The following is a 13,585-nucleotide window of genomic DNA, read 5'->3' on the forward strand; positions in this document are numbered from 1 at the left end:
CACCAACTCATTGAATTGTTTGACTAAACTCCCACAAGGTTGGAGAAGTTATTCCTTTTCCATCTGTCCTTCCTCCCCACACATTCCTATGCATGCTGAATGCTCTGTCATTCACACCATTCCAGATATCTGGGCATTTGTTGTTTAGATAGTCTTACAATATTACATTATTGTTTCACACATTGTTTTGAATTTTTTTTTTCGCTGTACCAGATATTGAAAAATAAGCTGCCCTTAAGTTTGCTGAAGTTACCAAATTTTTTTGAGTTGATTATTTTTGTGTAAAAATGGAAAAAAGAATCTTCACAGTCCTCCTTTTAGGATTTTAGAACCTTTATTTTTCTGTGTTCACAGCTAATAGAATAAATGAAGTTTGATATGTAATTCTTTGTGATATGAAACTTGAAAAAAATTTGCATGTGTAGTTTTGTACTTTTATAAGAAACTTTCATAGTTCACCCTACAAAGTTTCACCTGACTTATTTATTTTTTTGTTTTTCCCTTGGCATTAGAAATCCAGACATACAAAGTTATTGTGTTTCTATTGACTGCTTTTGGTGTTATACCAACAATTACATTCAAGTAAGTGGTTTTATACTTGAAATTATTTTAGTTTATTTGTCCATTTTCTTGTATTTGTGATGATATACTTCGATATTCTACTCCAACTTTTGATGCATGCTGTGATTTTTTTGTGTGCCCATTATCCTCTAGTAGATTAATTTGTGGGCAGTTGTTCTATTAGAACTGAAGTCACTGAGAGAGTTTTGGTTGCTGCCTTAATAAAATATTGGCATAGGGCACAGTACATTCACATCATTATTGCCATGTCATTATCATTGTCGTTGTCTTTGTAGCAATTTTCACTGTTTTATTTTCATTGTTTTTTCTTGTCGTTGTTGGTAGGGGGGCTTGAAGCCATGTTTTACGTAGCCTATATGTGCCCAAATGGTTAGTATGAAAGACTGTATTGAACTTAGGCGAAGTTGTGAGCCATGTATGAATCATTTAATGTGTGCATGTTATTTTCTTGTACATGGTCAACTAGTATAAATCTAGACAATTTGTTTATTTTTTAAGGAACTTTATTGCTGTTTGGCAAAAGTTAAAACAAACTTTTACTTATGTAGTGATGCTTCTTTGCAGCGTATACAATGTTTATAAAGTTGTTCAGGCAAGAAAAGGCAGCATGCCACTGGCACTAGCCATGGTAATACTATAACATATTGAGTGCTTGATTTTCAGCGAAGGGTTTGCTTATATCTCTTACCTTTTTGTTGGCAGCTTTGCCCTTTTGTTGCTCTCCTGGGAGGAGTCCTAGTGTGGTACTATTCAACCTGCGTTTTTGTTTTGTGCATCTTATTTTGAAGCAGCATTTTTATCTTCATACAGAATCTTTCATTTTTTATATAGGGATTATTTGTCTCCATCAGATATAATGGGGAACTATCCACATCTTGTCATTCTAGGGTCCGGGCTTGCTTTTGGGTTCCTTGTGGTAACATCTGTTTCCTTACTTTAATATTATGCACCATTTGAAGTTTTTAATACTACCTATTATGCGATTATTTTGTGCTGTCCTTTGCATGCTCAGGGTATGCCAGCATGAATGTTCAATGAAGTAAGATAATTTGCCCCTTTAGAAAGATCCAAAAATCTTTTTCCCATTAGGAATAGTAACTTGGCATTGCTAATTTTTCTGATAATTAGCATTTAATTGAATAGGAGTGTGTGCCTGTGCCAGCTGCCATAATTTTGGTTGCATGAAGGGAATTTGTTGGCATTTATTTGTTTTCCAAAATTGGAGCTCACAACAGATTCTGCATTATTTATGTTCAAATTGATTTAGTATTTGACACATGGTCACATGTTTTCTGTTTTGCCACAACTGGGACCATGCCCGTTCTTTGCAGCAGGATAAACAATTTAGACCAGCATAATTATATATAAATATTAAAACACCGTGTTCATACTGTCCCAAGTCACATGTGAAATTGCTTTGTGTAGTAAAGGGTGGCGGGGGGAGGGGGGAGTGAAGGTCCACGTTCAACGGTTCAGCATGTCTTTTCTTTTTCCCTCGTAGAAGCTGAAGTTCTAACTTATTACATGGCCAAAAAAGAGAGGCATCAACAAATATATAAGGTACAAAATAAAACTCAATTAGTTAAAAAAAACTAAGAACAAAAATTTTCAACATATAAACAATGCAAATCTAACATAAAGATAGCCAAGTAAATGCAAATTAATTTTTATGCATAGTATTAAACTTTCAATCAATTGACCAAGCAATAGAAATAGGTCTTTGTGATGGCAGTAAAGATTCTAAAAGATATTAAAACCCTCCGCTTCTTAAGCTAAAAACAAATTTAAGAATTTCTAATTTTAGCCTAGAATATTCAAATTATTCTACAAAAGATATATAAATTTGATGAAGCATATAAATTTGCAAAACACAATAAAAAGCAAGTTACCAACTGTGTTCCATAATCTCTATGTATAATTTTTCTATTCCCCATTAGCATCATCAAATACATATATATACATAACATAATACATAAAAAAAAATTAAAGAACTCATGGAGCTAAAATGGTCAAATACCATAATTAAAATATAGAAAATGAAAAAGGAGAATAAATAAATTTCAAAGGAGTAAAAATATAGAAGTAGAAATTTGTTACTTAATCAGGAAGAGATCATGGAACAAAAATTGCACAAATCAATTCAATTGACAGCAGATACCTTATTTGGAATATAATCTGATATTCCTTATGTAGTCACATAAGATTTTGTTGGGGATTACTACTTTTCCCTTTAAGTTCACGTCAATTGCATTATGCATTAAGTCATTCACAAAATCCATAAAAACTAAAAGGAGACGATGATGCATGAAAGATTAAAAATCTCCTTTAGTTAGTTTTTTTTTTTTTTAATTTTTATTTTTTTGGGGGGGGGGGGGGGGGGTGTGGGGGCCAAAGGCTGAGCGCCTACCATCACTATTAGTTATGGATTTTTTTCCCCAATTTTCTATATTTGTGCGGAAAAGGATTCATATAGCCGACCCCACTTAGTGGGACTAAGGCTTGGTTTTGTTGTTTTTTGTTGTTTTTTCTATATTTGTACTTAAATTTCACAGTTTTCTTCATTGATTTTTTTTATAGATTTATTCTACACTTTAATTTTTTAAGGTTTTATGTGTTTTAAAAATTTATTTTAATTTTTTAATTTTTTCCATTTCTTGATTTTTCTCTCTTTTTTATGCAATTTTAAAAAATTTTAAAATTTTTAATAAATTTATAGTTTTTAGAATTATAATGCATATATATTACAAAAACAAAAAAAGAATAACTAAAAAAAAAAATAAAGAAATTAGGATTGGGTTAAAACTGATGCGTGCATGATGTAACCATGATCTTAAATTTTCACAAAATTATCAAAATTTCCATTGAAATTCCTGCTTTCTATAACCCTTGAAATCAAAATGGTGGTCGATTTTCGTCTTACATAATTTCCATTGAAATTTCAATAAATCATCCAAAATTTATTGAAATCTTAAAATTTTAGTGAAAGTTGTCAAATTTTTAACTTTAGAATAAAATTTTCTTGGAATTCAATTGTGATATTTAGACACAGAATGAAAATTTTCTCCGAATTTATCTGTTTTTATTAAAACAAAAGATTATTACGAGGACTTATGAAATTGTATGAAAATCTGAACTTACAACAACATTTTATCTAACTGTTCATGTCTAAATTATCTTTATTTGGATTATAATTATTAATTTATTTTAATTGATATATGAATTTCATTTATATACCAAATATGTTTAAATTTCAAATATGTTTAATACACATTATGTTACAACTATTGCACCTCATACACAACATAAATGTATTTAGTTTCCATCGAATTTTCCGTACGTTGGAGCTTTGAAATTTTAGTTGAAATTGAGATTTAAGACCTTGGATGTAACTCAGCTTGCTCAGCAAGCCTCCCCCCCCCCCCTCACGTTGTTCCTAGTGTGACACACTTGTACACGTGCTGTGCAAATAAAAACCCAAATTGCAGTTAAAGCAAAAAAAAGGAGAAAGCATCACACATCACACAATAAAGCATCACACATCACACAATATGCTGCCCCAAACCTGCCTCGTCAAAAGATTAAGAAAGAAGGCCTTGCATCGGCACCTGAAGGAACAACAGCCTGCTTTTAATATTTGTTAGACTAGTGCCTTATGGAACAAAATCAATATGCCAAAATTCCAGTAGGAATTCAGTAGCAGATGCTACTTGTGTGTTTTATGTGAATGATTGCTGCTGCTGTTATTATTAACAAATGCTCCATTTATTTGTTCTATGATTCTGGTGAACTGTGCCCATTCCTGTCTAGGATCTCATAAGATTATCCTACTCTGAGATTTGGTGCTCAAGATCTTGCATAGGTTGCCAGCAACATCCATCATGCCTGCTTGTTGCAACCTTGGAGATTTCAATTTTAATAATCAAATACATTGATCTTAAAAAGAACTTAGTTTAGCGAATGGCTGCCAAAATGTCGAGCAGTGCAATCTGGAATGATAACAAAGTAAGCTGGGGAAAATTGTTTAAAATAGAATGAATTGTCAAAATATCAAGCAAACCATTAATATATGCAAAGTGCAAAGCTAATAATGTAAGCAGGGGAAATTTTTTTGAAAATAAGTCGGTGGTATTGCAATTGGTTTTTCTTTCACCATAATATTAAGTAGAGTTCAATCTTGTATTTGACAGGTTGAGCTTGGGGGAGAGTTCATAGTTCCTTGCATTCATGGCTGCAATAGCAATCACAATCTGTTGTGTTAAGAGCCATTACTCTGTTATGCTGCATTTTGACAGTTGATTGAAAGTTTTTTTTTTTTTCCTTTTCAATCATTTTCTCCCATTTTTAGTTTTAAAAGGATGCAGACCCTCCATGAGGTTTAAAAAATCTCATGAATTTCCTTGATTTCTGGGCATTTGTACACCTTCCATTAATTTACCATCAGTAGCCGAATAAAATTTTAAAAAATTAACCCTTTTGCCAGTGACTTATGAAATGCATAATTATAACAAGACATTCATCCCAATCTCGAAAAAATAAAACTTGAAAATTTGGAAAAAAGAATAAAATTATTTTCTAGAACTCTGTAATTTCTCCTAAAAAAGTGCTAACTCTATTTGGAAATGAATTTTAAGTCCTTGCAATGCCATTTCATTCGTGCCATGGGTAAACAGTCAATTTTTTTGAACTTTTTTTTGGCTGCTTGACTAAATTAACAAAGGTGTTTTGACTTTTGAGAGATCATTGGGACCACTTATGCAGAAGTGCTTTTAAGAAAGGTGTTGAATTTAATGAGTACTGAACTGGAAAGTGCTGAAAGTTATACATGGTGTTTAAAATAAATGGTATTTAGATATTTATTTTTTTTATAGGGTGTTATATGATTATTTTAAAATATATTTTAAATTAAAAATGTTAATATTTTCTAATTAGCAATCTCATGAATGATTAATTTAATTATTTTTAACCAACATTTATATTTTCGATTAAATAAAATAATATGAGTTTATTATTTTTAATTAACAATAATATTTGTGAAATAGTTAACTTTTGTATACTCACATTGATTTTTTATTTTGTGAACTAATATGTATGTAGACTTGTTTATGACAAAACTTTGCCTCTACCTTCTACTGATTATTTTTATCACTTGAGTCTGATGGATGCTTAAGGAAAATTTTACGTTCTCTAATGCTTATAGCTTTTCTGGGCTGAGTGATTTGGCTTGTGGTGTTTGACACATTAGTCATGCATGCATGCATGTGCAGTTATGATCGTGGTTTGATATATTTTTTGGGTAATTAATTTTGGTAACTAAGGTAATCAAACGTGCTGGTATCCCTGTCAGACAGTTGCCTTTTCCTCTTTTCAGCATTTATCTCTGTTAGGGATCATAATTTTACAATGATTATTGTGTATTGTATTTAACACCATGTTTTTACTTAAGAGTGTTTATGCTTTTTTGTGCTCCTATTCTGAACTTTTGCATTGTATAGTATTGTTAGACTTTGATTGGTGTTAGGCTTTGGACTTTCATTTTTGCTTGGTGTTACGGCTACTGTTACAGTTACCAATCTTGTATTTATCACCGAGCATAGCTGTGTGCATAATCAGTCATTTTCATCCTATTGCCATTGACAGAAAACTTGTTTTGGCAGGGAAGAATGATTCTAGCTCACTTGTGTGATGAACCCAAGGGCTTGAAAACTGGAATGTGCATGGTATGTTGCTTTTTTCACGTCGTACAATTCAGTTCAAGTTCATTGTTTTGAGTTGTATCATTTTAGATCTTTCATTTTAGTCTACTTTTAGTGCATATTTCCATGAATCACACTGATTATTTAACCGTTGGAAGGTGAGTTGAGGAATTTCAATTGCAACCAAAATTTCAACTTTGTACAACTTTCTAGGGAAAATAGCATAAATATCTTTTAAAGATTTCCATTGCACTGAGCTCTCCTGCATATAACTCAACTCCATTACCAATATCTGAAAATTCAAACATTTTTAGCATTTCAAAAAGATTTAAAGATGAAATAGCATAAATCTTTCTAGAGGGTTCTTTGTATAACATTGGTCTCTCATTTTCTACTACGTATAACTTACCTCCTATAAATTTAAGTTTGGATTATTTCTTGAAAAGATTAGGTATCCTTTGGTTTGACTTTTTAAAGTACTTTTCTCATTTTTGGAATAAAAAATCAATATAATTTTTTTCTTTTGAAGGCTAAAAAGATATTTAAAAAGTCAAATCAAATGATACCCTAACTTCTCCTCTTAATTAAGTTGATTTAAGGGGGGGCACGAAGGGTGCTTTTGGCCTCCGTTTGGGAGCACTTTAAAAAAAGTGCTTATAACACTTATCACTTAAAATAAGCACTTTTACAAAAAAAAAGTGGCATTTGACTTTTACTATAACAAACACTTATTGCAAAAAGTGCTTTTTCAGAACTACTTTTTTAAGCACTATTTAAGTGAAATTTGAAAAGCATTCTAAAATAGCTTTATAGGCGGGATCAATTTTATAAATATAAGAAAATTTAGTGGCTATTTATAATTTTAAAATATATTAGAAGACAATAATATATTATTGTATTATGTATTATAATATATTAATTATTAATGAAACATAATTCAATTTTTGAATGAATAAAAAGAACCATCTATTAATTTAAATTAATATTAAAAATTAAAAATACTAATTTAATTAATAATATTATTTTGACAAATTAATATGATGATAGTATGTTATAAATATAAATGAAGAATATGATTATTGTTAATCAAAAAATAATATTATATTATTTTTAATTAATAAAAAATATTTAAATGTTAATTAAAAAATAATAGTTAACATAATTTTTAATTAAATGATTAATTTAAAGTTAATTATATATTATTTTATTTTGCATTATAACCTGTTAATTATTAATAAAATATAATTGAATTCTGAAATGAATAAAAAAAGCATCATTAAATTTAACTTAACATTAAATAAAATAAAAATTTTAATTTAGTTGTTAATACTATTTTTAACATAAATTAATGTGTTAATCATATGTAATAAATATACATTAATAACAAGATTATAGTTAATTAATAAATAATATTATATTATTTTAATGAATATAAAATATTTAAATTTTAATAAGAAAATTAACATAATTATTATTTAAAATTTTAATTATATAAATATAAATATTTCTGTTTAAAATATTTTTAAAAATATATAATAATTATAATTCCATTTTGGATTAAACAAGAACTATTTATTAATTTAAATTAACATTAATGAAATTAAAACATATGCATTAATAACAAGATTATTATTAATTAAAAATAATAATCTTATATTATTTTTTAATATTAAATATTTAAATTTGAATTATGAATCATTAAAATAATTATTAATTAAAAAATATTAATATTTATAATTTAAAATATTTTTAATAATAATCATATAGTATCCTATAATAAAAGAAAATATTTAAATACTACTTATTTAGAGCACAACCAAACACCATTTATAACTTTCAGTACTTATTAAATTCAGCACTTTTCTTGAAAAACACTGTTGTATAAGTGATTCCAAACAATCCCTTAGAATTACTCCAGCAACTAAGCATATCGTGCAAAATTGCTGCAAATGAAAAATACTAGTGCTATGAAGTGTTTTGGATCCTTGTATCAAATTAGGTAGGTGGTGGAAGGAGTAGTTTATAAGCAGGGCTCTGTGCCTCTAAAAGTTGTCTAGGCTTTTGGGGTTTGGTGTGCCCCTGTTTTGCTACTTCACCTATCTTTAGCCATTGAGATGTGTGGTTCCTCCACATTCTGCTAGTGAATCAAACAAGAGAGAGAGAGTGAAAACAGAAGAAAAAGACTTTATTTAGGTCGGGATGTTTTCCCACAAGGTAGTGTTAGAGACAGCATAATGGCTGGAATTCCTCACGGCTAATATTGAATTGATGTATGAATATATATACAGAGAAAGGGAATATAAAAAAGAATAAGTTGGTTACATATTTGTTACATATAACAGAAGGGAAGAAACAAAATTTACAAAACTTCGAATTCCTTGCTATCCTGCACACCATGTGTATGTGATAATGTCTCTTTGTGTGTAGCTGAGGTATATAACTTAATATGCCCCTTTGAGTACAACGGTGTATCTACAACATTGAGACTCAACTTGAATCGAAGATATTTGTGAGCAACCAGATGTTTTGTTAAGACATCCACAATTTGATCTTTGGAGCTAATGAATGAAACTTTAAGCAAGCTGGCAGCCAACCTATCTCTAACAAAATCAAAATCAATATCCATATGTTTTGTTCTTGAGTGATATACAAGATTAGCAGAGAGTTATATCGCCCCTAGGTTGTCACACCATAAAGCAGGAGCTTGAAAAAGGTTGATGCCAAGTTTACACAACACAGTTCGTAACCAAATTAGTTCAGCTGCTGGCGAAGCTATTGACTTGTTCTTAGCTTCCGTTGAAGACCTAGCAAAAGTTTGTTGCTTTTTGGAGCTCCAAGAAATAAGGTGTTTGCCAAGGTAGATGCAAAATCCTCCCGTGGACGGTGATCATCAGGACAACCCCCCAATCGGCATCCGAGTAAGCTTGGAGAGTGAGCCTTGATTTGGATGCAAAAAATAGACCATCATTTATGGTGGCTTTCAAATATCTGAGTATGCACTTCACGGCACTCCAATGAGGTGCTTTGGGGGAATGCATGAATTGGCAAACCTTGTTGACGGAGTAAGAGATGTTTGGTGTTGTAATGGAGAGATATTGCAAACCTCCCACAATGCTGTGATATAAAGTAACATCCTTAAAATCTGGGGTATCGGATTTGGACAATTTTAGGGAGGCAGTCATTGGTGAGGAAATTGGTTTGGCATGAAGCATATTGCTTCGGTTGAGAAGGTGTTGGATGTATTTTCATTGGGATAAGACAAGTCCTTTAGTGGTGTAATGAACTTCAATACCCAAAAAGAAAGACAGGGAGCCTAGATCTTTTATTGGAAAGTGAGGTCCTAAATTATGAATGAGATCAGTGATGGCTACCTGTTTGGAGGATGTGATGACTATATCATTCACATATATGAGCAAATACATTTGAAGGTCATTGCAATTGAGAATAAACAAAGACGTGTCTGCTTTAGAGGCAATAAAACTATAATCAAGGAGCCAAGAACTTAACTGAGCAAACCAGGCTTGTGGTGCTAGCTTAAGCCCATAGATAGCTTTATGAAGCTTGCAAACATGAGAAGGCCGAGAGGGATCCACAAATCCTTGTGGTTGCTGCATATAGACATCATCAGTGAGCACACCATGTAAGAAGGCATTTTCAAAGTCAATTTGATGCAAAAGTCAGCCACGAGAGACAGCAATGGACTGAATTATCCGAATGGTCGAGGGTTTGACGACGGGGCTGAAGGTGTCATGGAAATCAACACCTAGTTGCTGATGAAAACCCTTGGCAACTAGACGTGCCTTCCGTCTCTCAAAGGAACCATCGACTAGGGTTTTAGTGCAAAAAACGCAACGACATCCCAACACATTCGTGTGAGGTACAGGAGGTACCAAAGTCCATTTGTGATTGCGAATGAGATTTTCCTATTCCTTAGTCATGGCCTCCTTACATTCGGTGTGTTTGATAGCTGCAGAAAAGCTTGAGGGATCATCTGATACACCTGCAGAGACGGTGAGACAATTTCGAGTAGGGTATAGCATAGTTCCATTAGTGAAACATCGGGGACGAGTAGAATTTGTGTGGGATTGGGTGATGATAGGGGAGCAAGGTGGGATAAGGCGTGGGTTAGGGATATTCGAAACAGGGGATGGAGATGCTTCAGTGGAAGGATCAGAGGAAAGGGATGATGTTGGTGAGAGTATTGGGCTGGAGATGGAGGGAATTGGGTTGGGCCGTGGTTGATGGGAGAGAGTGGGATACGGGTGTTTGGATGTGGGCCCAAGATTGAGGAAGGAAAGATGGGTAAAGAGGCCGGCTGGGAGGGAGATGGATTAGATAGTGGTTGGGTCTATATTTGGACAGAAGGAATGGATATTCATTGAATATTACATCACAGGAGATGTACATGCGATTTGTGTTTAGGTCAAGACACTTGTAGCCTTTGTGGATTGGGCTATAACTAAGAAGAGACATGATGTGGACCTAAAATTTAATTTGTGGGAGGTGTATGGTTGGAGATTGGGCCAACATTCACACCCAAAGACTTTGAGAAATTTGTAGTCGGGTTCTTGATGATAGACTAAAGAATAGGGTGATTTGTTGTTGAAGACTGGAGTGGGTAAGAGATTAATTTGGAAGATCGCAGTTTCAAAGGTCTCGGCCCAGTAAGAGAATGGAAGAGATGAGTGGGCCAGGAGAGTAAGGCTCGGTTACACAATATGGTGATGCTTTCGTTCGATGAGGCCATTTTGTTGGTGAGTATGAGGGCATGAAAATCTGTGAGTAATTTTGAGTTGTTTGCAAAAAGGGGTGAGAGGTTGAAATTCACCTCCCCCACCTGTTTGTAAGGTGATGAGCTTGGTATTAAATAGTCTTTCAATGAATGGTAAAAAAGTGGTGAAAATTTGGAAGACATCCGATTTTAACTTGATGGGAAAAATCCAAGTGAAAGGTGTAAAAGAGTCCAAAAATGAAATATAGTATTTTTAGCCATTTCTTGAGACATTGTGGGCTGGACCGTATAGGTCAGCACATAGCAATTGTGAGGGGCGAGTATAATTGACCTGTTTTGAAGGAAAAGGAAACTGATGACATTTTGCTAAGGGACATTCGGAGCATTGAAAAATAGAGTTAGTAGGAGATAATGGTAAGCACTTGGACCGCAGGACACGAGAGACCAAGGTTAAGGAGGGGTGCCTAAGTCTTCAGTGCCATTGATTCATGGAGGTTCGTTCGCCAATGTGAGTTGACGGAAACGGTGGGATGGTTGAAGTGGAAGGAAAGTGATAGAGACCATCACGGGTTGGGCCAATGAGAAGGATTTTCCCGGTTGCCTTGTCCTTCACACAGAAATGAGTGGAGTGAAACTTAAAGTAGCAGGAGTTATCAACACAGAATTGAAGAACAGACACTAAATTTTTCGTGATGGACTGAACATGCAGTTTATTTTCGAGATGAAAGGTAGAGGAGTTGAAGGAGAGGGAGGTATCACCGGTCTTTTGGATTAGAAGACCATTGCCATCTCCTACCCGTATGGTCTCACCACCTGCATATGCTTTAGAAGATAGATTCAAGTTAGAGAAATCATTAGTAAGATGGTGTGTGGTTGTAGAGTCGGGGTACCAAAGAGAATTAGAAATCGGTGTCTGAGCTGTGTAGTGTGCAAAGAAGTTGCTAGTAGAGAAGTTGCAAAGAGATCCAACCAATACAAATAGTGGAACATCTGTATAATATCCCATTTCATGTAAGATTTGTGTAGGACCTTTTGCACCTCAAATGACACTAAATGAACGTTAATGTTCCAGCATAAGGCAAGTCCAGGGGAGATCTCCGACAACTTTTGAGTGTCACATATATTAGCGATGTTTTTTAGCAGTGTCCAACCAACAATATGGTTGGTAATACACGATATTATTGCTCCCAAAAGCTATGCTTTTAATATGATTCTAGGTGGAATTTTTGTGTAGGCATGCATATAGTGACTAATAGCCAAGCCAACGGGACTCCCCACCATGGAAGTTGGATTTCATTTCCAAATAGCCACCAAACACAAATGCTAACTGACTTCATAAGGATCGATAACATATAAAACCACCAATCCGAAATCAATTCATATCTTGCCATAAGGTGATTGTGCACATTAGTTTGGGTAATTATTTTATTCCAGTAATGCCAAAGATCACTTAGATGACGAAGGACAAAATGAGTAAGAGACGCAAAATTATAGCTCAAGTCAAAAACATTAGAGAGTAGAAAACAATGCTCATGTGTACTCTTGAGTACTGGTCGTAGGCTTCTTGATTGAAACTAAAACCCAAACCCAAAACTCGAGAACTATTGTACTTAGACCCGCTAGAATCGAAAAGATCAACATATTGAAATGGAAAATTTTTGACACTGTATATATTGAAGAAATAATAAAAAATTGAGAGGAGATAAAAAATAATAATCCCAACAATCATATGCATGACGGTTGGCAAATGAGTAGTCAAAGGGTTTTTAAAAAAAGATATTATAGTAGCCCAATCGAGTGTGAAAGAGAGAAAACCTAAACCATTTTCCATTGAACCTAAGATTTGGTCTATCATTGATTTTTTTTTTTTTTTTCAGATTTTGCAAACTATATGGATGGTAAAAAAGGATGCAAGAAGAACTTGGGTTGCGCTAGAAACAAGAAAACATGCTAAAAAAATTATAAAATTAAGTAGAAACCAAGGCTTGAACAAAGTGAACATGTGTTGTCTTTTATTGATGTACAAATTTTATTCTATTTAGTCGATACATTTTTAAAAAAAATTGATACCTAAAAACTTAAATACAAATATTTTAAAGAATGAAAATTAGAAAAAATATATATTTAAAATAAAAAAACTAATAAATAGGACAGTCTGAAAAATTTAATCTTGGTGTAGCTGGACAACTTGCCAAGGCGCATGTGGTATTGAACTCCATTGGAAGATTCACATTCTAGTTATCGTTTCCTTGACTATTATACTTTGGACGAAGCCCACTAGAGTAGCCGCGACATCCAATGCACTAGGTGATACGTAATTGTATTCTGTCCACAAAACTGAACGCAATTTATACACTACATAATCTAGACAAGCTGCTGCAACTCATGGAAAAAAATGAATGTCCTCGGCTGCTGGCATTAATGTTGACCTAAAAAATATAATAGGAATATAAATGGATCTTAACAATTTGTTGTTTGGACATTTATGGCATAATATCCGCACAACCAAGTTGTAGAGAGATTCAACTAATACAAATATAAGAACATCTGTATAATATGTCATTTCATGTAAGATTCG

At 32.9% G+C, this 13,585-nt stretch overlaps 1 protein-coding gene across 2 annotated transcripts in view; it reads left to right on the forward strand.

Annotated features, from left to right (window-relative positions):
• The window catches only part of LOC131154335 (choline/ethanolaminephosphotransferase 1), a 48,084-nt gene that overhangs the window by 17,915 nt on the left and 16,584 nt on the right, over positions 1–13,585 (forward strand). For both annotated transcript variants that reach the window (XM_058107032.1, XM_058107031.1), the window contains 5 exons: positions 513–582; positions 1,147–1,210; positions 1,285–1,325; positions 1,414–1,498; positions 6,237–6,299. In XM_058107032.1, the coding sequence (XP_057963015.1) occupies positions 513–582; positions 1,147–1,210; positions 1,285–1,325; positions 1,414–1,498; positions 6,237–6,299 (323 nt within the window). The remainder of the gene's footprint in view (positions 1–512; positions 583–1,146; positions 1,211–1,284; positions 1,326–1,413; positions 1,499–6,236; positions 6,300–13,585) is intronic.

This window comes from Malania oleifera, chromosome 4, assembly GCF_029873635.1.
Source record: "Malania oleifera isolate guangnan ecotype guangnan chromosome 4, ASM2987363v1, whole genome shotgun sequence".
In the NCBI taxonomy this organism is placed as follows: domain Eukaryota; kingdom Viridiplantae; phylum Streptophyta; class Magnoliopsida; order Santalales; family Ximeniaceae; genus Malania; species Malania oleifera.